Source organism: Rissa tridactyla, chromosome 1 (assembly GCF_028500815.1).
Source record: "Rissa tridactyla isolate bRisTri1 chromosome 1, bRisTri1.patW.cur.20221130, whole genome shotgun sequence".
Taxonomy (NCBI): domain Eukaryota; kingdom Metazoa; phylum Chordata; class Aves; order Charadriiformes; family Laridae; genus Rissa; species Rissa tridactyla.
Window position 1 is genome coordinate 128,367,093 of NC_071466.1, and position 23,761 is coordinate 128,390,853.

Sequence of the window (23,761 nt, forward strand, 5' to 3'; positions counted from 1 at the left end):
CCACCCCACCCCTCCCACCCGCTCCACAGTCTGCAGTGTCCCCTCTCCCCTGTCGCTTCTGTACAGTGGGAAAGGCGTTGGGTAATTGGGTCCAGATTGGAGATTTTAATTATTCATGAGGCTGGCAAGGCACTGGGGGGGGGGGTGTTTGCTGGGGTGGGGGTGGGGTGGGGAGGTGACGAGTCAGGGAGAGCTGGTGAACAATTCTGGGAAGGGTAGGGAGGGAGGCAGGGAGAGGCAGCAGCGTGTGCATGTGTGATGAGCAATAGCTGTGGACCTTACAGTCGCTGCTAACTGCCCTGGTGTGTGTGTGTGTGTGCGTGCGTGTGTGTATGTGTGTGTGAGAGAGCGAGAGAGGGAGAGAGAGAGAGAGAGAGGGAGGGAGGGAGGGAGGGAGCGGAGAGGGTGGGGGGGAGAGATAAGAGAGAGAAGAGGAAAAGGAGAGAGGAGAAGGAAGGAAGAAGAAGGAAGGAAGGGGACAATACGATCATGCTGTGCTGTATGAGAAGAACAAAACAGGTAGAGATGAAGATTTTTATGTTTCTTTCTGTTAAGAAATCTCCCAGGCTGCTGTGTGTCCGTGGGGTGCGTGTCTGCCAGAGTGTGTGAGGGGCTGGGGTAGGGGGGAGAAAATTTCAGCTGCTTTCAGCAGACGTCTCTTTTGCAGTTCTTTAGCATCTTGCGACTGAAGGCTCCTTTCACACCCTGCAACATGACTGTTTTGCCTTTCCGGGGCTGGTGATGTGGGGAAGGGGGGGTGGCCTACGTCCACATTTGGGGAGCTATCAGAATGTCCCCTCTATTCTTCTTATTATTTTTTAATAGTGGGTAGACGTATTGCCTGGGCTATTCTGTCTGTGGTTCTGAGGGTGTGGATGGGGGGGGTGCGGCTGGCAGGAAACGTGGATGAGAGCTGGCTCTACCTTGGAGATAAAGGAAGCAATTCTTCATCTTATGGCAAAAAAAGAAAGGATGCCCAGTGAGCCTTGATCCCTGGTCAGAATGCTTTCTATTGCTCCTGGCTCCGATGAATGGGAGATGCTTTATGTGCATGTGCTGTGAGGTGGCTCGGAGGACAGGTGCATTCATTTTTTTGTGTTACAACGATTTGAGCAAGAATTAACCTGAAGCTTTTTTTCAACCTATGCTGTAGTGAAAAATGCAATTAATTAATAACAAAAGCATTAGCCGGGGGAGGGGGAGAGTCACCCTTTTTGCAATACCCTTCATAGTACAACCAGTTAGACAACTGTGCACCAGCTGGTAAGGAGACAGAGGACCACGCCTCTGTTAGCTCCGAACTCGGGTGGGATAAGAGAAGCTCCCAGTGTGAACCTGTTGGAAACCAGTTCATTCTCCTTACTGGTACCACCTGGCTTTTTCTGTCAGGGAATCGGGATAATAAGAAGGTTTGGGTGGTGGCTAGCTTTCAGTGCCAATTTTTTTATGTACAAAATGATAACGAAATTGAGAAAAAAAGCTACTTTGGTCACTCCCTCCTCACCCTCCCCCCTTTTATTTCTTGTGAAAGCCCAAACCTGCTCCTGATTAAGAGAGCCTATTTTGGCTGAACCTCTTGGACTTCCTTGAGAGGATGCTGGATTTATGAAGCTAGAACTTTGAGGCAGGAACTGGCCCCAGATATCTTTGTAAGGCGTTTTGGAAACTTCCCCAAATTATGGATTTGTAGGTAGCGACAAAGAGCTTTGGTCCTTGTTCTGAGTGCAAAACTCAACTCAGATACAGCACCATGCTGGTTACTTTCTTTATATGTGCGTACATTTATATATCTCTTACAATATAGCACTGCAGTATTCTGGAGCAATAGCCTAACACGCTGATATGAGTAACTCCAGTTATTGTAAAACAGCACAGTGTTGACAGAAAATCCAGGTTAAGGTGTGTTTCTGAATGGAGATGTGTGTTACCAAACGAAGGAGCAATTTTGTAGAATAATGGGGAGGGGCAGGTGAATGGGATAGAACGAGACCCTGCGTCATTCTGTGTTTTTCCCCATGCAGGTTTTTCAAATGCTTTGCAATTAACGATACGTTCACTAAAACCTGGAGGGAGGTGGTGATGGCTGGGGTCGGTGGGGGGAGGAACACGTTGCAGCCAGCCAGCCGAGCACGTTCAGCTGGCAAATATGGGATGAAAAGAGAAGAGGAGGAGAAGGCAGGCAGACAGGGAGGCAGCGTGACAGAGAGGTGGGCGGAGGTGCACAGCAAATTTTAAAATAAAGTCGGTAGCTCTGGGATTCTTTGGAGTCAGAAGAGAGCTGTTGGGGGAGGGGGATAATTTTGCCCATACCATCACAGGTTGGGCATTAAAGCTCCTGAATAATATTCTGATGTATCTGTTCTTTACGTCTCTATGGGTTTGCTCCTGTCGTTTTGTATTCTGACATATTTAGAGATGCATGGTGTGCAGGTATCTTGATCGCACATAGTCCTCTCTTCCCACTCCGTGCATTAATCCACCGCATGGTACACACCCCTTTGCGCGTGCATGTGCGGCACACATCTCCACTCTCCGGCTGCTCGCATCTGTACTACACATATATGCACAAGCCCACATGCACTCATTTGCACATGCCTTCTGATCCTTATACAGCCATACAACCTGAGTGTGCCTGCCCGTGCATATTCAGTGGCTGTTCCTGGGCTCAGAGCCCAACTGCTGCTCTTATACCTGAAAACACACCGCAATTGACAAACTGGCCATATAGCAGTTCGCTCAGCAAAGGTGGTGATACACCAGAGGAGGCTTTAATTTGGAAAAGAAAGACCTTGGTTTTCACCTTGTGTTCTTCCTCTATCCCCACCCAGACCTTTCACAGAGAGAAAAAGATGGAATGGGTTCTTCAGCGCAGGCAGGAATTTCCTTCCCAAAATAAAGACAGTTCTCCTCAAATTATTTTTCAGGGGAAGCCCCTAGTGTCCCGCCTTTCTGACAGCTAAAGAGCGAAATGTTGAATTTACAGTCTTGGGCGTGGAAGAAATCTCTTCACATTTGTGTCTAGGTGTGCCTGTATGTGTCTGTCTTCCCACCCCTCAAAGACAAATACGTTCACACACTCATACCTTGCAGATTATTCTTTCTTGTGGGTGCGATGCCGATGTGAAGTATCTGACTGACTGTGCCCGCCCATGAGAGATGTAGGTAGCTTGGTGTTGTCATTTCTGCCTACAGTTGATTGCAGCTCTGAATCTGTGCCCACAAAATATTCAGCTAAAAGGTGGCATAACCGAAAGGCTGGGTCAAGCAATGTCTGAAAAATTGAGCTTAACCTTTACTGCCAGCAAGAGATGCAGTCAGTAATACGCAGAGCCGGCTAGTTCGATAGGTGGCTAGAAATGCAAGTGTTGCATGCACCGCATACTAGAACAGATGGACGTTATGGGGGTATGTGCTCAGTATTGGATTGCATGAGTGATTAAACAATAACCCGCGAGCAGGTTTCCCACTTGTGGGTGAGATGAGTCTCATTCATCACCAGCCGTATCCGATGGCTTCCCTCCCGTTCCGTCCTCTCCTCCTCCTCGCCCCAGTGCTGGAGAGCCAGCGGCTGCAAAGGTTCAAACCTGCCACACCCATCAAATCAAAGGAGGGAGGGGGGAAGAGGCACTCTGCATTTCTTTCCCCTTCCACACGAGCGGCATGAATAAACAGGGCTGTACCTCTAAAGATGCAGTTTAATGCAATTGGAGAAGGAGAAAGCATTGGGGAACTGTTCTGGCAATTACAGACAGCCGGTGAGGCGTCTTGTCGTTCCAGGAACTGCAGAGGTGTGCAGGAAGGAGGAAATGGAGAAAAAGAGAGAGGGAGATGCATGCAGAGTTAAGGCTTTCTTGCCTCGGGATATTAACATGTCTCAGACCTCGTTTAGAATAACTTAATTATGCCACGCAATCCAGATGCTTTAAAACTTGCAAGGCATGGTCTTACCTTTGAACACCAAGGTGGAGAGAGGAAAAGGGGTATTTTAAAGGAAAGTTGTACACCCACGCCCCTCCTCCCTCCGCTTGCCAGTGCAGTATAAATCATCACAGGCCATTGATTTCAGGGCAGAGGCACTTCATCTGCACCCGGGGAGAGTCTAGCCACTGCCTCTGCCTTTCTGAGAGACACCAAGCGGTTTCTGTGCTTCTTCCAGTAAACGATTGCTGCATGGAAGTTTAATTACCGCAGGTCCTTACTATTTCTCTTCCCGGGGCGATACCCGTGGGATTTCTCCCAAGAAGGATGTCTCCAGAGAAGCAGCCTTCCCATCACCCTGTCCTCCTCCACTCCCTTTGATGACTATTAGAGACATTGATTTCTCCTAGATCGCATAATGTAACTGTTCTTAATGGCACAGACAAGCCCCCTCCTAAGGAACTAATTGCAGGCAGAGTTTCCAGGGGAAGAAGGACAGCAGTAATACTTAGTGGGAAAGAAACCAGTCTTTTGATCCAAATTGCCTATTGCCACTTGCTCCTGAATGAGAGTCCCAGTAAAAAAACCAGTCAGGTGGTACCCACTGGTATGTAGAGGCATCCCTGCTGAGAGGGCTGCGTTCAATCTTGTATCTGCTTGTGCCAGGCTGGGTACACGTGTGCAGCCCAAGGAACCGACATGTATTGTCTGAGAGCTCGTCCTGGCCCAATGCTAAGGGTGTCTGAATGATCTCAGTGCTGCTCCTGCCTCAGGATAAGAAAATGGGCTGTATGTAGCTCCAGACTCTGCTCATGCCATGCGGACAGGGTGGGCATTGCTTGGGAATAGGGGATGAGAGGAACCCCTCCTCCAGTCATGTGGCTTTGACTGACTAGAAGGAGAAAGTGCAAAGAGGTTTCACCTCAAGTACGCTCTCATTTCAGGCTAGCTGTCATGGATTCTGTGATGCCAACCCAGGATCTAGTAGCCACCCTGCACGGACACTATTTTTGCCTCTCCCCATTTCCCAGAGAGCAGGAATTCCCCACTGCTGACTGCTGCCAAGTTGCAAGACCTTCTTGTGCTAGTGGGAAGGTGAACTGGTCCCTTTGCCCATTGCACGATGAAAGCAGGCTGATAGTCTCGCATGACGTAAATCAAGGACGTGTATACCTGCTTGGATTTGCTGGCCTCGTGCTGTGAGGCATGTGCTCCCCTCCATGGCTCTTGTCAGCTCCACGTGCAGAGCACATGGGGCCTAAGTGGGCTCTGCCTAGTCTGTACTGAGCAGGCATGTGTATGCGGAGGGGTCGGTGTATTAACAGGTAAAACAGCAGGCATAGCCTGAAGATTGCCTCTGCTTTTGGCTGAGATTGTGTGAACCAAAAGCACCAATGGCATATAAGCTGAGACCTCTGCATGCTCCCAGCAGGCTGGTGGTGCGTTACTGACTACCGTTTGCTCAGTCCGTGAGTTGCTGGCCCATGCATCCTTCCCTCTGTATAACTCTCCTGTTGTCCCCTCCTCCTGCATATAAATTTCTTGCACCTCTTCTGTTGCTTAGGGCTTCCTCCCTATGCAGGGAGGGCTTTAGTTGGATTTGAGAATGAATGATAGCTCTGATGATAGTTCCAGGCTAAAGACACCTGAGGTTGGGAAAACTTTTGATAGCAGCTTTCTGTGTTGATGCCCTTTGTAAGTCACTATGTGATTCCCCTGTTTGCTGTGAGTCTGACAAGTCTCAGGAATAGATTTGGCAGCAGTCCATACCTGGCTGCATCTGAGTTTTGAAGGCCCAGTGTCCAGCAGTAAGGCAACGACCATAGCCCAGCAGCTCTACACAGGGGAATGCCAGGCTGGTAAGAGGAGACCGGTCATCCAGAAAGGCTCAGTGGAAAGTGCATATGCCTTGCTGGTGGAAATACCAGAACACCTTGCTATGGGAATAGCAGAGCAGGTATACGGGTGAAACACCTTTCAACATCTGAAGTCCAAAGTCGAAGTCTGGAATCCATCCACATTCATTTCATCTATAATTCCAAGATCCTCCAGAGCATGCCAGCAGGTGACATGTAACCTCAGAGCTCTGATGGCCTCATGTGGAGAAGGTGTTTATGTTTCCTTAGGGCTCTCTCTGTCACCTGCTGTGTGTGTGTGTAGAACTCCATGGCTTTTCATGGTTGCAAGCACCACAGGCCAGTAGTTAGTATATAGGAATTGGTTTCAGGAGAGCTGGTTTCTCTTCTGAGCAGTGCTATTAACCTGCTTTCTGACTTGATCTAAGCACAGTATTTCTGCCTGTCATGTGTCCCTCTCTGCAAGATGCTTCTTTAATTTGGAAACTAAATAATTAGTGTGTGGTAAAAAGGATTCGGATGCCCTCAGGTGAGAGGTGCTTTAGACAGGCAAAACATTGCTTTATCCATCCTCAGTCACTCCTGCAGTGTCAGGATGTTTATTAGCCACTTGAGTTCCTTTAACAAAAACCACTGATTTTCTTCCCAGACCCAGGCCTTATTACTGTGTGACATAGCCTGAGAGTAGGGCTACAACTTAGTTTTCTCCCTGCTATTCACCAGTGTGCTAGCTCCTCTGCTACCTTCATAATCATCCAGCCTATAGCAACCTACAATATGTGTATGGGGTGGAGGAATAGTGTAATGAAAATAGTGATTTGTTTTTAATATAATAAAAGGAATTTGTGCTTTTGGAGTTACACTGATCCTGCTGTCTCTGCCTGTTATTCATTTTGTCTCCTCTCCCCATCTGTTCTGCTCCTCACCTTACTCATGCTCCCTTGACCGCCTCCCTCCCTCCATGCAGTCCTCCTGCTGCTGCTTCTCTCCTCCAGCTGGGTACCAGCCCTCCATTAGGCTGTGCTTCTTAAGGACTCCTGCTGGCACCATCAGCCACTACCACTAGGGCGTTACTCCCTTCACCCTTCCTGGCACTGGTATGAGAAGGGAAGCTTGGTAGGAGGGAAAACTACGTAGGTTCTTCCTTTGTGCTTCCAGTTGCTTTTGCAGCTTCCTCCACTTGGGCAGCTGTTGCAGCTACTGTAAATGAACACCTATAGACAGAGACAGCAAAGTGGTGCATCCTCACCTGTCACATTGCTGTTAGCATAGGTAAAAAGTTGCCCAGCCCCAGCAGGCAGCTGGGAAGGGGTATGGCTGCCATAGGAGCAATGCATACAGTACAAACTAGTATCACCATTGCAGCTTTCTTGAAGGTTCATACTTCTTCTGGGCTTGTCCCTTGGCTACTAATGCCACGGTTGGGTGGCAGGCTGTGCTCCAGCTGTCTTGTTGGCCCGAGAGAGGATGTCTTGAGCCTGCATTCCTCCCACCAGGGTTGGTTGGATTTGGTGCCTTGAAAGGCAAGCCAGGATGTACTTATATTCTTTTAAATTATAACCAATAAACGTCAGTCCCATTCATTACTCATCTTACTTCTGAAGTTTCTTGAATTAATTCCAGCCATAATCACAGTAATATTTCTATTTATAGAAAGCTGGGACATCTCACAGTATTTAAACATTTTCTATGTAGGAGACACCTTTCTCTAAAGGCTGGTAATGCGTAAAGCTAATAGGCTCTAAAAGCATCCTACTCACTTGGTTTGAATGCCCCTAAAATTTAGGGGTGCAGAGGAGTGTGTTTGGGTCTGAACCTAGCTCTGAAGATAGCTTTATTCCATTCATAATTGCCTAGGAGTGAAACTGTGCTCTCACAAACTTCAGGTTTTTTATGCATTGGGATGATTTCTAATAATTGGTGATATCCAGAATAATTTACAGTTTTAATTACTCTTCTAATTGTTAAGAGTATTATCAATTGGTATCCCGTTCATCAGACTGTTGAATGGAGTTGAATATCCATTTATTTTATTACTAGTATTCAATCGCCTTTTAAATCTGCAGTGTTAAGTACTCAAGAGTGGGCAGGTTGGGGCAGCGTGGTATCATGCTTTGCTCTTTTGCACAAGATGCCACTCATTTATATTAGTTCAAGTTGAAACCAGCAGGATGTAAACCACAATGGTTTTGAACTGAACATTGTTCTCCTTGTACCATTCCTTCTTCTGTCTGCCCACAGCTTTAGGAGTAAGGTCTTCAGTAGAGTATTTATAGATATTTTAACAAAAATCATCTAGATTTGGAAGGCCAGAGATAAAGAAACAAGTATCACATGCTGATTTGCAGCCATTTAGTTTCATGTAAGACCGAAGTCCACTGCTGGAAATCACCTGTTGAGAAAATGCGAGGAGGGCATCGCTGGCTTGACTGTGTCTGAGAAGTGTAGTGCAGCTGGGAGGAGGTACTGGAACAACAGGGAACTGGAACGATGGGGAACTGAGGAAAGGGGGCTTTTAGAAGCTGGACCAAAAGCTTATCCTCGGTAGGGACGCTTCACTGTAGATTGGAGAGCTGCACTGAAATGGTGCTTGTGTTCCTCAGAACTGGGGGCACCTTTCATAGGGTCAAGATTTTAATTCTTGGCTTGTTATGTTGGAGTCGTCAGGCTGGCAGCTTGCAAAGACCTGGATTGCACAGGCTGAGTTGGAATCTGTCATAATAGAGACTTTGCCTGATCAAAGATGAAAAACAGTGGTTTTAACCCTTCCTGCTGTTTGCATTTCCAGTGGAAGACCCAGAAGAACTTCAAGCCCTACATAGAGTTTTGAGGACAGACACCCACAACAGAAAATTGATGTGTAATGTTGACTGTTAAAGTTTCAGTCAAAAGCATGATAAGGATGCAACCAGTCCCACCTAAAGCACAGACTTTCTTGCAAACAAGAAAGTATCCTAAATCCCTTGTATCCTAAATTCCAGTCAGAATACCAGCTATCAGAGATTAAATCCGAAGGAAAGGACAAATGGAGCAAGGAAAAAAGATTTTCCCCCAAAGTAACTGAAGAACTGAAGCCAACTGAAACATCCATGAAGTAAGCAGAAGTAGGATAACTTCCAGATGATAGTTAGCAAAGTTAATATATGAATCAATACCTGAAGCTCTTTCTTATATGGTAAAACAAGATATGCAGCAAAAAGAACCCTCCATTGTGATGCCAGCGTGCAAGACTCTGTGGAAGACAGAAGAATTGACACTTTAGTGAAAAATGAGCCCTAATGGCTTATAGGAACTTTCAGCAAATCTTCCTTTAAAGTTCAGTTAATTCTTCCTTATGTTCTTTGTTTTCTTTCTTTGAGTCATATGATTCCACAGTTCAGGAAGAGATACCATAAGACAGTGCCTTATCTTGTAGAATTTCATTACTTTTTAATTAGGGTGTGGTTGACAAGAAGAGTGTGAAATGTGTCACGGGACTTTACCATTGTTCTGAACTGAAAAATAAGAGATTGTTGTAAATTGAACTACCTTCATAGAGGTGTCTGTTACAGGCTGTAGAACTTCAGAGCTTCCTTCCTTTCTAACTGTGGAGGTGCCTAAAATCCTAAGATAATTGCACTTACACTTGTCAAGTCCCCTAAACATTTATAGGCTGTTTACTGGTATGCCTAGATGATCCTTAGTTTTAGAAGAAATAATCAGCTCAGTACCTACTTAAGAGCTAAGCTACCATGGGATCTACAAGTCAAGTATTCTTACAGTTGCTTTCCTCTGCATAGCCAAAATGGGTAGGTTTGTCAGAGCACAAGGGTCAAGTGTCCGCACAGAATGCATCCAAGAGGAAGGGAATGTACTACCTTCCTTTTATCCAGAAACGTTTGATTAAAGTATTTACCCAGAGATGTGGTGAATATACCACCTCTGCCTGGGTAGATCTGTACCCCCACCTCCCAGGAGAATGTGCTATTAGGCCATAGAATATACTGGGACCAGTAGAAGCTGATCTATTTTGCACAGACAAATAAAATATTAATTGGGCCAGAGCAAGAGAGTGAAAGAGTATTATCCTGACTCTCTACCTTAGTGTTTATGATACTTGTGGAGGGGAGGGAAGAGCCAAAGCATTTTATGCCAATTTTCCATGTTGATGGCTAAAACAATTAATAGGAGCCATAAAGGAGGAAGATCAGGATCTAGGAAAAGGGCAGAACAAGTCAGGATGTACTGATGTAAGATGGTTGTCTCAAATCATCCTAGCTTATTTACAAAGCTGATGGAAGCAATCTCTGAACCATAGTTTTGAATGCTTTGAAGACTCGTGAGGACTGGATGAGGCGTCAGAAGGCTGAAAAAGAACGAGGAGAAGATAAGAAATTACAGACTACTCAGTTTAACTTCATTCCTGGAAAAAAAAATGGTGGAAATAATCAAATAAAGGAGATTATTAGGAGCCAGCACAGATCTGTCAAGAATAGATCATGTCAAACTAATTTAGCTTTCTTCTATAACAAGCCTTGTGGATACAGGGGAAGTAGTTGTCATACCTTGTCATTTGTAAGGATTTTGACATTATCTCACAGGCTTTTATCATAAGTGAAGCAAAGAAACATGGTCCAAAGGAAAATATTACAGCAGCAATTCCCACTGATTTCCTGTCGAAACAGAAGGCTCTATCAAGCAGGTTGCCACAAGCTTGAGCTGTGGCCAGTTAGTGCTTCATGTTTTCATTAAATACATTGTACTTAATATTTTAATTTCAACCTGGATGACTGTCTAGAGGAAGTGTTTTTTAAAATCTGCAGATGGCATGAACCAGGAATAGGCTGGTGGAAATTTCTGGAATTCAAGACAAGCATCAGAGTGAATGTAAAGTGCTCTCCATGGGAATAATTAATAAATTGCAGCCAGCTGTCCATGGGAGCCAACAGGCCAGCAAGCTATCCTTCAGAGGGGGAGACAGGGTCTCTAGAGGACCACAGGTTCAATGTTAGTCTAGAACGTCATTCTATTGTCAAAAAGGAAAACATCATCTTACTAGGGGTGCAAATGGGAGTATAGGCTGTAAGACACATCTAATAAGCCTTCAGATCTGATGAGCACATCTAAGTCTCAGCTGAGACGTCATGCCTTAGTCTTGTAACGCACCCTGGGAAAATGTGGTCCAGTGAGAGAGAGTGCAGGCTGCAATAGTGAGAATTGCTGGAGGTCAAGGGAAATAAAATCTGTGAGGAAAGACTGAAATAATTAGGGTTGTTCAACCTAAAAGGAATAAGGCTGAGAATGGGTCAGGGTGCTAGTCCGGCTAGCGCAAGAAAGTGGTAATAATCTGTTCTTGCTGTCCAGGGTGGATAAAACAAGAAGTAATGGTCTTTAATGGGCCGTCAGAGTGATCCAGACTAGACTTTAGGAAGAGTCCATGGGCTGGAGTAGATTGTCTGAGGAAACTATGGCAGCGTTAATCATTGGAAGGCTGTAGGAGGTACTTCTGGACCAGAGGACTGACAAATGGTCTCTTGTGCTCTCTCAACACTATTTTGTACAGTTAGTATCAAATATTCACTGAAGCAGGAACTGGACCCAATCTGTCCTCTTGCAGAAGAGTACTTAACCAGTAGGCTACAGAGCTGTATTTACTTCTGTGCTCTCTCTGTCTCTGGCCTCAAGCTTATTTAATTGTTCCATGAAAAAAGCCTAAAAACTAAGCAGGAAAAGCTAGGAGCGACTTACTCTAAACAGTCTTCTGTAGGAGGAAGGTAAGACCTGAGATCTTTTCAGGCAGAGCAGAGAGTTGAATCAACATGTCCCATAATTTAGGGAAGATACTCTCTCCATGTATTTGCTAGATAAATATCTATCTACTGTATGTTGTCAGAGAGGAACTATAGTTGTGGTCTCTTTCTGGGCAGGGGTTCAGGGCTTGGAATCCAAACCAGAAGATGCCTCCCTGATAACCGGAGCAAGATGCCTAAACTCAGACAGTTTAGATGTCGCTCTGTCTTCAGCATTTGCTATAGGCAGATTCAAAAAGCATTTATTTGGTGTATTGTGATACTGAGGTGCCTTGTTCTCCCCGTATTGTCTAGTGAACTTAAGACTGTGGTTTCTGCAAGGCATCTCCTCTTCTAAGTTGGAGATTTAGCCCCAACATGCATCTTCTGAACACAGCCATCTGCTGGAACTCCACACTGAGGTTCCCTTTTCATCATCCTCAGGAGAGAATTGTTACAAGGGACTTATCAGTTGGTGGCATCTCCTACCTGCCTGACATGAATTGTCTCAAAGCATTTATATGGCAGTCACTCAGAAATTCCCAACTGGAGTGCTGTACCCCTACTAGCACTCACCTTCAGTGCTTAATCCCCTCTGCTCCCATTATGATGTGTCCCCGCAGTTGCTGGGAATACTGAATAAAACATGCTGAGACATAATATTCACAATCACTGGATATATTCTCATGCAGCAGAAGGGCTACTGCTGCATGAGAATATAGAACAACTAAAGCTGACCTGTGGTATTCTTCCATTATCACGTGCTGAGTCCATACAACCCTCAGGAAGACATCCTTTCTTCGATTATTCCAAAGCCTTTACACCACACAAGAAGGGAACAAGGCACCCTGCCTATAGCCAGGATTACCCAACTTTTGGGGGATGAGATCAATTGTAATAGTCAAAGGCAATCTTTTCAACGACATGAAATTTTGCTGAGCTTTCCCTGTTTGGGTAAGAATTTTCTTGGTAGGGGTCTTTTCCAAATAGATGTTGTGGTTTTTTAATTTGTTATTTGGCTCTATCTGTTGAGATTAGAGGAATTAAGCTTTGGAATTGTTTGCAACCATTTAATACGCAACAGTTGTGCCTTTATAATATAAGGAAAGAGAATGCCATTATGATTTCAAATGATGAAATTGCCTATTGTCTTCCTTTTTAGCTTGCATGTTAAAAATGAGAGACGAAACGCTTCTGTTAAGGATACATTGAGTTTTCAACGTCAAACACTAAGAATACAGAGAAGTAATTAAAAGGGTTGCCTATTCATCTTTAATTTGTCTTCTCTCACGTATATGCAAAATGATGTCCTTAATTATAAGATCAAAAACTGGTTGGTGGGTTTGTTTTTTTTTTCAATAGGATCCCTGTCTCATTCAGTGCACAGAATGGAATATACTTAGGGACTGAATGAGTTTTGCCATAAACTAAGGTGTTTTCTAAAGGTCTCCTGTTTCATTTACTGCCAGTGATAAAGGTTATGTATTGAATTGGGCAGGGGCTGTTCAAAAACAGAAGAATAGTCTCATGTTTTGGCAATTGAATACTGCCCTGAAGAATTAGGCTTTTTCCTGCCTTTTGCGACGAGTTCCTATGTGGTATGAAAAAGCCATATAAATGAGGTTTTCCATAGGTGGCCGCTAATTGGTGTGTTCTCATTTTCTGGGTTCTCAGTCTGAGACACCTGGGGTCTGACTTGCAGAAGTGCAGAGCTGGTATTGTATGGAGTTCTGCCCTCAACACACACAGAGCTGGGGAAATGCTAATCCAAGGCATCACAAATTAGGGACCGAAAATTAGTGGGTGCTCTGGCCATTTTGACCTTAGCCTCTTTGTGTCTGATTTCACTGTAAAATAGAGATAACAACCCTGCCTGTCTCCCTGGGAGAACATCCATTAAGGCTTATGAAGCACTGGGATATTACGGCAAAATAGCACCACAGAAGACCATGAAGAAATTGGAATTCTGCATTCAGGGATGGGTTTGAATGATGTGTGGCAAATAAGGCATTTTGGCATGCCTGAAATTAGGATAACGGGAAAATACGGAATCGATACCCACTCAGTGAGCTCTGTCTATCCTTTGTAGTAGCTGGGATGGGGGAAACTTGCAAGGGAAAAAAAAAGATAGGATAAAGACTATTATAAGGCATATGCACAAGAGAGTCAAAGTGAGGTTTCAGAGGTAGTCTCCATTTTACATTTTCTGCTTCAGCCTTTACTGTGTGCCCAGAAAGATGCTTGTAAGACAGGCTTTTTATGTAATATATGAGTCACACTACTTTGTACTTGTGCCTGTGAATGATGGGTTGCAAAATAATTGGGCAAAAATGGGCCAAATATGTTATCACTGAAACTAGTACTACACTTTTCACTGGTGTTGGAAGATGTCAGCTTAGATCCTTAAGAAATCAAGCCTGGAACACTCTTGTTATTACTCCCTTTGTATGTGAGGAAACTGAGGCACAGAAGAAAGTGAAATTATCTGCTGAACTCATTCTGCCTGTTTATATACAACCAACACCTTTTAAACTAGTATTCACACACCTTGCTGGAATTAATCTAGAAATGACAGAAAAAGTATGGGTTTATTCCTCTCTTCTTCTCCTCACCTGGAAGAAGTAGTTTGAGTAGTGCAAACTGTTTGTTTTGTTTATTTGCCAGTCGCTTTATAATTGTGTCTGTGGGAGTGGGGCTTGTATCTGCCTACAGGATCCATGGGAGGATCTCCTGAGGAAGGGCTGAGCTGGAGAGTTGAGGAAGCAAGCAGGTCTGTGGTATGACAGGTCCTTGGTGCTGTTCTCATTAAGTTCAGGCTCTTGGTTGCTGCCCTGGAGGATCTCCAGGTGAGGTGGTTGTGCTTGCACCAGGAGAGGCAGTCTGCCTGGACGTAAGCTCCAGACCAGGATGCGCTTAAGAAAGAGCCTTCAAACTGGGCTTAACAGGGAGCCCAAAAAGAGGCAAGAACACAGTGATACACGGTCATAAACTTTTATTAATGAGAGCCTGCCTGGGCTTTCTCCCTAGTCTAAATATGCTGTTGTTATTGTGGAGACTATGAATGTCTGTATTGACTTCCTCAAATCTCTGATGCATAACATGGGACACAATTTTCCGGTCAGGCACAGGTGGGAATTTTTCCCACCATTGCTACATATGCTGGCAGCTGATGAACTGATATGTTGCCTACTAGGCCTCTGTGTCCATGAATTATCTTCAGAAGAAAGTTTACTTCTCCTAGCGGGGCGCAAAGCAGCCTAACATGCTCAAGGGAGAGTTTTTCTTGGCAGAAACTGAAATGAAAATACAAAAATCCCAGTACAGAAATTCAGAAGTCTTGGGAAAAAAGCAATTCATTGGCACTCTGTAAACATGGAAGACGAGCTGTGCCTAGGTCTGTTGTCCTCAGATGTGCCAGCATGGCATGATACTGTAAACCCACTTGATCTAATCACTGGTTATGGCTTGAAGCCTATGCCTATTTTGAGGACCTTCTGCTGAGATTGCCCTTCATGGCAGCTTAAGAGACCCTCCCCCTGCTCCTCTGGAGTTAAATCTCTGGCTGTCAATACTGATGCAGAGTTTATGGTGGAGTGATCCAGAGAGATACTTCATTGAGGCAGTCTAGGTGGCCCAAAGAGAAGGTCCTGTTGGCAAGTCTGGAGGAAGGATGCTGTGCCTCTGCCAGTTAAGAATGGAAGTGGAGAGGCTGTCAGTGTAGGGAAGAAAGAGACCTTGTTGCAAAGTGAATGTGTGGTTGTCTCTCTGGGTGAAACCTGATGCGTGTTTGCAAAGAAGGTAGAGGAAATGTAGGTCTTGTGTTAGCATTTGTGAGGTGGTGGGGATTTTGTAATCCGTACTGCTCCCAAATCAGATGGGGTTTCAGCCTACCCCTGGGGCAACCCCTGCTTCTGGCTTTGCCACAGAAGAAGCATACACTGCCACAGCGCAGAAATTAAGGGGGAGGCAGAAAAGGCACTGGACTACGTCAGGAGATAATTTTGTTGGAAGCATCTACAATTGGGTGGCTCCACTGGCTTCTTCTCCCCATAGAAGAAGAAGCACTAATGACAGCAGATAATTTGGCAACTTGTAAGCACCCACTCCAGAACTGAAGGGGCCTTACCAAGCTAAGGTCAGTCTTCCTGTCTAGCCAAGTGCAGTGAGTGGCCCAACTGGCAGGGCTTGCTTTCTTCTCTTTCTCTGCTGTGGTTCTGACCTGTCCCTGCAGAGAGCAAAATGTGCTCCTCGTTGCTCTGCCTCCTTATATCCAGTCCCATTCAGTTCCATCTTTCACATATGATGCATTGCATCTCAGCTTCACACAGTATGGTATCACTGATGCTGATATCCCCAACATGTAATTCTTCAGCTTCTCTCTTGGGTACTCGCCTCTAACCTTTTCCTGCTGTCAGGTGCAGCACACGACAGAGTATGCTGAGTACCTCTGAGGGGTACCATATAGAGCCATTCTGCTGTTTGGAAATTTGTTTGTGAAAACTCCGAGCAGCACAGAAATGCCTGAAGAAGCTAATCAGAATTGGAGATGGGCACAGTTTATGAAAAACAGAAGTTTCAAGGATTGTGGTGTAAACAGGAGGTCAGTTTGCTGCCAGTGGCAGTAAAATAGCGCTCAGTTATAGAGAGCACAGGAAAATGCTGAACAGGATTTCTGTCATTCCTTTGCTCTGCTTTTATCAACACCCTGTGCTTCTGCCCTGCAGCACCAGTGCTATTCCAGCTCTGATGTTGCAGGGTAGCCATTGAGTTGCTGAAAACTAGGCAAGGATGTAACTGATCCTTTGAACAAAGTAATTCTCAGTAGCTTTTTGTACATATTAAATGATTAAATCTTTAGGGGGCTTTTCCCTGATGCAGTAATTGTGCACTCATTAAATTGCCAGATAAGACTTACTTTCTATTAATTTATTTTTTGCTAAGAAAAATGTTTCATTTTCCACTGATAATCCTGCCTCACCTAATTCAAGGATGGCCAACTTGTGGCTTTTAAGCCACAGGCAGTTACTGAGTGATTGAAGTATGACTCCCACAGTGAAGATATGTCATATTACTGACAGCACACTGCTGATGTTAGGGCTATTTTTTAATAGTATCTTCATGTGGTCAGAAGCTCTCAGGGGCTTCTGAGGCCAACAGCTCTGGGACTCAGCACCCAGCCTCACCCCATCCCACACTGGGTGTTGGGTCCCCGGGGAGCCATTGCTGTTTTCTGCCTGGGAGCTACTTGTTGAAAACTCCCTCACTTCGCCCAAGGTACTGGGTAGGGGTTTGACGCCTCTTGGACACTGGAAGGCGTGGTTTTTTTAAGAGGCGCATGAGGCCAAGAGGTTTGAGCTCCCATGATTTAGTCACTTGCATTTTAGAAAGTGAAATCTGGGTAAAAGTTGAATTGTCCTGCATTATTAGGAGTGGAAATAGATTTAGGCTTCAGCTGCAACATGAGCTAGTGTATGTGTGAAAGAAGACCACAGAGAAACTATGTTAGAAGAGAGTTATTAAGGCTGCTAAGCCAAGTATTAAAAAATTAGCCAATATTGGAAGTGCAGTTGCCTGTACAAAGATCAGCATGGTCTTCTCTTGTGAATGTATTTCAGTACACTTCTAATAAAAGCAACACATCTTATTTCTCTTTCCAGGGATTCATACGGCATTCAGGTCACAGAATGGACAGTGCTCACTTAATGAGCAGTCATTCAATATTTTGTTCTCTCATAATAAGTCAGCGTGTGACCCCACAGCTTTGCTCAATAAATACTATTCAAACTCTGCTCTGAAATCAGAAATATTAATTTTCTCCTGGGCTGTCTTGTGATTCTGAGCACATCCCTAACAATACTTAGTAAATCTTTGCAACACCCATGTGAGATAATGGAGTATTTTTACTGCATTTTTGCAGATGGACAATTGAGGCACAAAGAGAGAGTTTGGTCAGCAGGACTCCCCAATTTTATGTGCTGAATTTGAGAAACAGAAGACCTGACTTTTATTAGTAGTTTTTATTTTGAATTGCACATATCTGAAAACATCTCCGATTACTGTCAGCTGCAGCTCTGAGTGCTTAGCACTGCTCCAAGTCAGACTCAAGGTGTCTGAAGCCAGATACTCAGAGATGTAGAAAGTGCCACTGGGAATCACCCTGTGAAAAGTATGAGCCAGGATAACAGAGGAATTCAGCAGCAGAGGTAGGGCAGTGCTGTGGGACAGCTTTCTGTCAGCTGCCCTGACCCTGAGATCCTCTGTTCTCCTTTGCCAAGCCTCTGCTTCCTGTATTTTAACTTTCCAGCTTTCAACTGAAAAAAAAAAAAAAAAGACCAAGATTTTAGTGTAATCCCTTTATACCCCGAGTTTCCTAAGCTTGAAATATCCAGATTTCCTACTAACGCTTTAAGTCTTTAAGCTCCTTTGTCTTACTTTGCAATCTTTCAGCAGATATTTACAAGCCTAGCTCCAAATGGTGGCAGGGTGGTATCAGGTAATTTACAGAACTGTCCTAACAAATAAGATTTATATAGGCAGGAGCCTAGCAGGATTTTCCAAGAGCCTTGGTGCCTAATTCACACTGGTTTCGATAGGATTAAGCCAAGTAGGCATTTGTCAAGATCCCACCATTTGTTCCGTAAAACCTGGCCCTTTAATTCTTCTTTCAATCAAGTTTATGCTGACCCACTAGAACTAAAGCATAGGAATGTATACTAAAATGTTATTAATTCATGAATGTTTGTAAAGTGCTGTGAGAGTACAATCTGGAAAGCAGGCATCTTGGGGGGACGTGTTATATTTTCTTCAGGGTTCAAAATAATTGCTTCTGCAGCCAAAGCAAAATACAGCTGGAAACTTTTTCCCTCTGCTTTGCACTGAGATCAAAATGTTAGTTACCTGAAAGCCCAAATAAGTGCTCGAATTCTACACCGAGTACTCTCAGATATTAGTAAAGGTTAGGCAGGTCCCAAACCCTTGAGTTAGTGACTGGTTTGAAAGAGTACAGAAAGTATTTGTGCATTCATAACTCATTTTTTCTGGAAGGGATCGAATGACTCGTCTTGAATTTATTCTGTTTGAAAATATTCTGTATCTAGGCTTCATTTCTGATTTCATTTCAGCAGGATTTAGTGAATTGATTATGCAAACTGACTTCAGGCAGTGGATTTCTTGCAAATTACTCACTTACTCCACTATATTTATATATACGTGTGTGTGTGTATGTTTGTGACATGCAGTTTGTGAGAGTTATACAATAAGATTTTCTCTCTCTGACTGGGAAGGAGGAAAAAGAAAGAGTTACCAAAAAAAAAAAAAAAAAAGAAAAAGCCACACTCCTGGGCTAAAATTTTAGATAGTAGTCATCTAAATCATTCACTATAATGGAATTTGCATGATTTGTGTCGATTTGCATGAATGAGGGACCAGTTCATCTGAAAAGTAGAGTACAACTAGTGACATAACCTGGCCACGTAGTGCAGACATTCGCCTACCATAATCTTTGCTTCATTTGAGCAGACCTGCAATTTGCTTAACTACAATGATGTCTCTTACGAAGGACTTTGTATTGTTATTGTTAATGGGTCAATAAATTGGACTGGCAAGAACCATCCTTGTCCTCTGACTTCCTGAAGAAGCAAGAATTATGTCTTTCTACCAAGAAATGGTTCTATATTTTAGATGGTGCTAGGAGAAAGCAAGCTGGTTCCTATAGTTCCTGAATTCTTTTTCCTCTGTAAACCTGTGTTCTGCCTGTGCCATTTCTTGTGTTCAGCACACTCCCATTGTCTTAACACCTGTTGCTTGTTCCTGTTGCTTCCTTTCCTGGCACCACAAGGGAGATATATCCCAAAGATGTAGAAATAATAATGGTTGTCATCATCATAAATCCTCATGTATTTGGCTCTTCTCACAGTGGGCACCTCTTCCTTCGTATGGAAGCTCACCCTTAGTACAATAAGAGCCTGGATGGAAACTCTTGGAGAACCTCTGAAAAGTGTTTGACATCCTTCCACTCCATCTTACTTGTCCCAGCCTGTTCCAGCTACCCAACTTCTTGACATCCTCAGAAAACTCCTAAGTGTGCTGAATAGCATTTTGGGGAGGTTGCCAGGAAATGGAGCAGCCAGACGCAGGGCTGTGTTTAACAATCTGCGTGAATTGCTATCTATCTATAGGACCCTGGGCCATTCATAAGTTCCCCTAAGCTTTTTTTTTCCTCTTCTTTCTTTTTTCCCCAAGTGCTTAGCTATTTTCAGCACCATCTATGTTCATGGCTGCAGCTTTTCCTACAGCCTTTGGGAGTCTGATCCACACATTGATTTATTTTTAGCTATATTGCTAATTATTATTTTTGTGAGTATAGCGTTCCATTATTCATTGGAGAGACATTTTAGTAATTTCTCAGTAGAATAAATGTGAATTCAGTAACCAAAGTAAGATATCTGAGTAGTGCTAAAGAGGGCTAGGAAGAGTGGACGCACCTGGATGCGTTCCTGTGCCGCCTGCTCTAGGTGACCCTGCTTTGGCAGGGGGGTTGGACTAGATGATCTCTGGATGTCCCTTCCAACCCCTACCATTCTGTGATTCTGTGAGTGATCTGGCAAAGAAGGGTAGTATAACAGGTGAGAGCTATTAATACACAAAGGAGTCTTACTAAGAAAGCAGAAACAAGCTATTCTCAACATGGACTGGACAAGACACAGGGGGCTGGCTGAAACTCTGGGAGGAACTCTTCAATTTAACAAAAGAATAAACCAGAGAAACCCAGAGAATCATCTTTGGGGAGAATGTCCAAAGATTGGTAAAAAACACTGCTCTTGCAGGGTGGGCTAAAGAAGAAAATCAGCCCTGCTGCAGTGCACAGGGAGGGCCTAGAGCACCCTGGAGATTCCTAATTATTTGGTCTTTGATGGGTGACAACGCTGTGCAGTGTGAACTGGCCCTTACAAAACAGAAGAGGAAACACTGCACATTTTCTGGTGTTAGATTGTCTGTGCATACTTCCCAGTGCTTTCTGTCTGGCTTTGCACAGGATCCTGAGGGAAGAAGGTTCCTATTCCAGAAACTCACAAGTCCTTCTCAGGATAAAAACTATCTTTCCGTATCACATCTGCAGCAGATCAGAAAGAAGTAGAAGGAGCTTTGTGCACCCTGCCTACCCAGCCATCCCCTTGTCCTCAACAGGGGTCCCTTTTCCCTCAGGCCAGGGTGGCCACTGAGTAAAGCCCTCCACGGGGGGGGTCCAGGGGTGCCTGGATGTACGGTATGGTTGTGCTACAGATTCACCAGATACGGAGTGATCTAAACTGCGTGCCTGGGCAAAACACATTACAATGTGCAATGCTTTGAGGCTACTGCCATGCTTCCTGACTGAAGAATGGGAAAAAGCCAGAATACTTTAGGACCAAGATGTTTAAAGCTTACTGAAGCCCTTTTATAATAACAACTTAAAATGGGAAGCCCAGGGAGTGAAAAAATGGAAAGAACAGCTCTCCTGCAGCAGGAAGCTTAGGAGAAGCTCTGGGTGACTACTTAAATGTGGCGGTGATATACTAGCCCTTATAAGCGTCAGATCCAAACACTTGTGGCTTTTTTCCCTAGCACATCTATTCAACATGTTCCTTTTGGCTGGAGGTCTTTATAGCACTAACTTAACAGTGTCCACAAAGGGTCTATCACAGCATGCACTGCAGGCTTGCCTCCCCCTTCCCCCTTTTTCAATAGGGCTGTATACAGTAGAGGAGCAAAGTAGGAAACAAAATGGCTCAAAGCCACATGTGCATTTCCCATAGCTCAGTGCCAGTCTCTAGAAAAAGTGATTAAGCCCTGAGGCTACTGAGTCTCATGTTCAGCCGCCTGTGGCCCCGAAGGATCTTTCCAATCAAAGCCATGTCTGTGCTCTGGTGACAACCCTACCTGAAGGATGGGAGAGGGGTATGGCACAACATTATGCCTTCGGCGCTGTGCCACTCAGGAGTGACAGCTGCAATCACAGGCCCAATTCATCAGTTTTATGGACCTTGGAAAGCACTAAAGTTCTACAAACTGTGCATGGTCTCAGGCAGTCAAGCCCAGGTTCTTGGGTGAAAGAAGCTGTGTCATACAGGTGCCTCTGGAGACCTTTTCAGGTTCTGACAGACACTTACGCCTCCTTTCAGGATGTTCTATTCCTGCCCTGACAGGAGAGAATAGATAAGAGCACAGCTTAAATATTGCTTTACATCTTGCTACAACACAATGCATTTGAGGATCTTGCAACACTACAAATACTAATTCAATTAGGTTCAGAGTCCTTCTGGAACATGACATTGTCTCCTCTCACAAGTTGCTTGGAGCAGCAGACCACAGAGGTCTTGTAAAAATTATCCCTAGTGAAAATGTCATTGAAATCAATGAAATTTTCCACTTTCTCCACTTTCACCATCCAAAATTGCATTTGACGTTGAACTTCCAATAAGATCTCAGAGCAACTGTTTGCTAATAAGCTGTACCAATTTCAGGATAGGCGGAATAGAGAGAGATAGTCTAGGTCTTCTCACACTTAGCTGTAAGTCAGCAGTATCTAAGGGCTCAAAGTGGGACCAGTGACCTGTCTCCTATATTTGAGATCTTAAGAGTAGGTTTAACTCTTCCCATTGTCACCTGAACTAGTGACTACGGAGGGAAGAGACACAGGATCTCTCTCCTTTCTCTGCTTGTACTTTAAACATGTAAAGGGAATGAGAAAAAAATGTAGGCCACGAGTGATTTCACAGAAAGTTTTCTATAATATCTCTGGTATCCAAAACATGCTGTTGCTGTGAAGAATTCAGATCCATAAGAGGGGTCCATGTCTTACCCAATGCTTGTGGTGAGTTCATACGCATACTGTTGTGAAAGCCCTATCAGCCACCTTGCAGAAGATCCGTGGAGCAAATATCAGTACCAGTGGTACCACTGAAGTAAAGGTGGGTGGAGAGAATGGCCAGGGCAAGCCAGAGGAAAAAGTACATGTGGATGCATGAGGGCTATCTCTGGGTCAGTCAAACCCAGGTGGGCATGAAGATCCACAACACAAATCAATAAAACAAGCTTCTGTGAAGATCAGAGCCAGCACTCAACGAAATCATTCTCTGCCTCCAGCAGCAAGGCTGACACCCTGTCCTAGTGGAGCTGGGGCTGGTGTTAGTGGGGTCAGGCAATCCCATGGAGCAAGAAGCAGAGCCAGCAGAGGCAATCCTGGCTGATAAGGAGAGGCCATGCCACTGAGACCTGTCAAACCCACACAGTTGAGCTCTGCAGTGGTGATGTTGGATTGGTCTAACTGTAACAAAAGCTGAGGAGGGTATGAGAAAGGATATCTTAGGCAGAGCTGGTTTAGAGCCAATTTATCAAATTACGTAGACCTGCAACTCTGGTTATTTGGGTTTTAATGGGGGCAGCTCTGGTGATTTGAAAGATTGTACTCTGCTCCTTGGGGAATGCCGAAGCTGTTGGCTAAAGGTGGTGCTGTGGGTTAGGCTCGTTTTCAGGAGATTAGAAAAACAAAAGACAAAGATCTGACCAGGAGGATAATGAACCTAAGAAAGGGAGTACTGACTTTACTGTACTTACTGTACTGAACCTAAGAAAGGCAGTACTGACTGATCCTTGCCAGACCCTGATCAAGAATCCTGATTGCAACCTTCTTCAGTTCACCCCGTCTTTTCAGGTGGGATACACACCCCCATCCCTGCTGAAGTTCAACTGTTGTATGTGGCTGTGGGCACAGGTACAAGCTACAGGGTTTCACCCCAGCAGTAGCTGCCATTTGGGAGGAGAGAGAGACCTTTTCTTCTTTGTGCAGGTGCTAGGTGTAAAGCAGTGGTGGGTGAAAGATCCTGTAGAAGCATCACTGTCCATATGCTCTGCAGAGCAGAAGTGTGGGAAGACAGCTCAGTGTGGGCTGGTGCACAGCCAAAGGGTTTTCCTTATCGAAGCCTTAGTTGACATGAGCATGGCTGATGGGATGGTCAGTGATAATTGCATAGGGTATTCATGAGAACACCTTGCCCCCCCAGCAGCACCACAGCAAAAGTTCAGGTTTCAAGGGCAGAGTAAGCATCACCCTTTAGATTTTACAAGTAGAGTGACACAGAGCTACAAGCAAAGGACTGAACAACCTTCATTCCCTACCTGGATTTCCTCTCTCACATCTCCCTGCTGCCCTGGGGAAGCTGCTCCATCTCGCTTCCCCCG

At 44.6% G+C, this 23,761-nt stretch overlaps 1 protein-coding gene across 1 annotated transcript in view; it reads left to right on the plus strand.

Moving 5' to 3' along the window:
* Positions 1 to 474: 474 nt before the first annotated feature.
* GAP43 (growth associated protein 43) overlaps positions 475 to 23,761 on the plus strand; it is a 56,656-nt gene continuing 33,369 nt past the window's right edge. Inside the window, exon 1 of the mRNA XM_054182289.1 lies at positions 475 to 519. Coding sequence (XP_054038264.1) covers positions 490 to 519 — 30 coding nt within the window. The 5' untranslated portion in view covers positions 475 to 489. The remainder of the gene's footprint in view (positions 520 to 23,761) is intronic.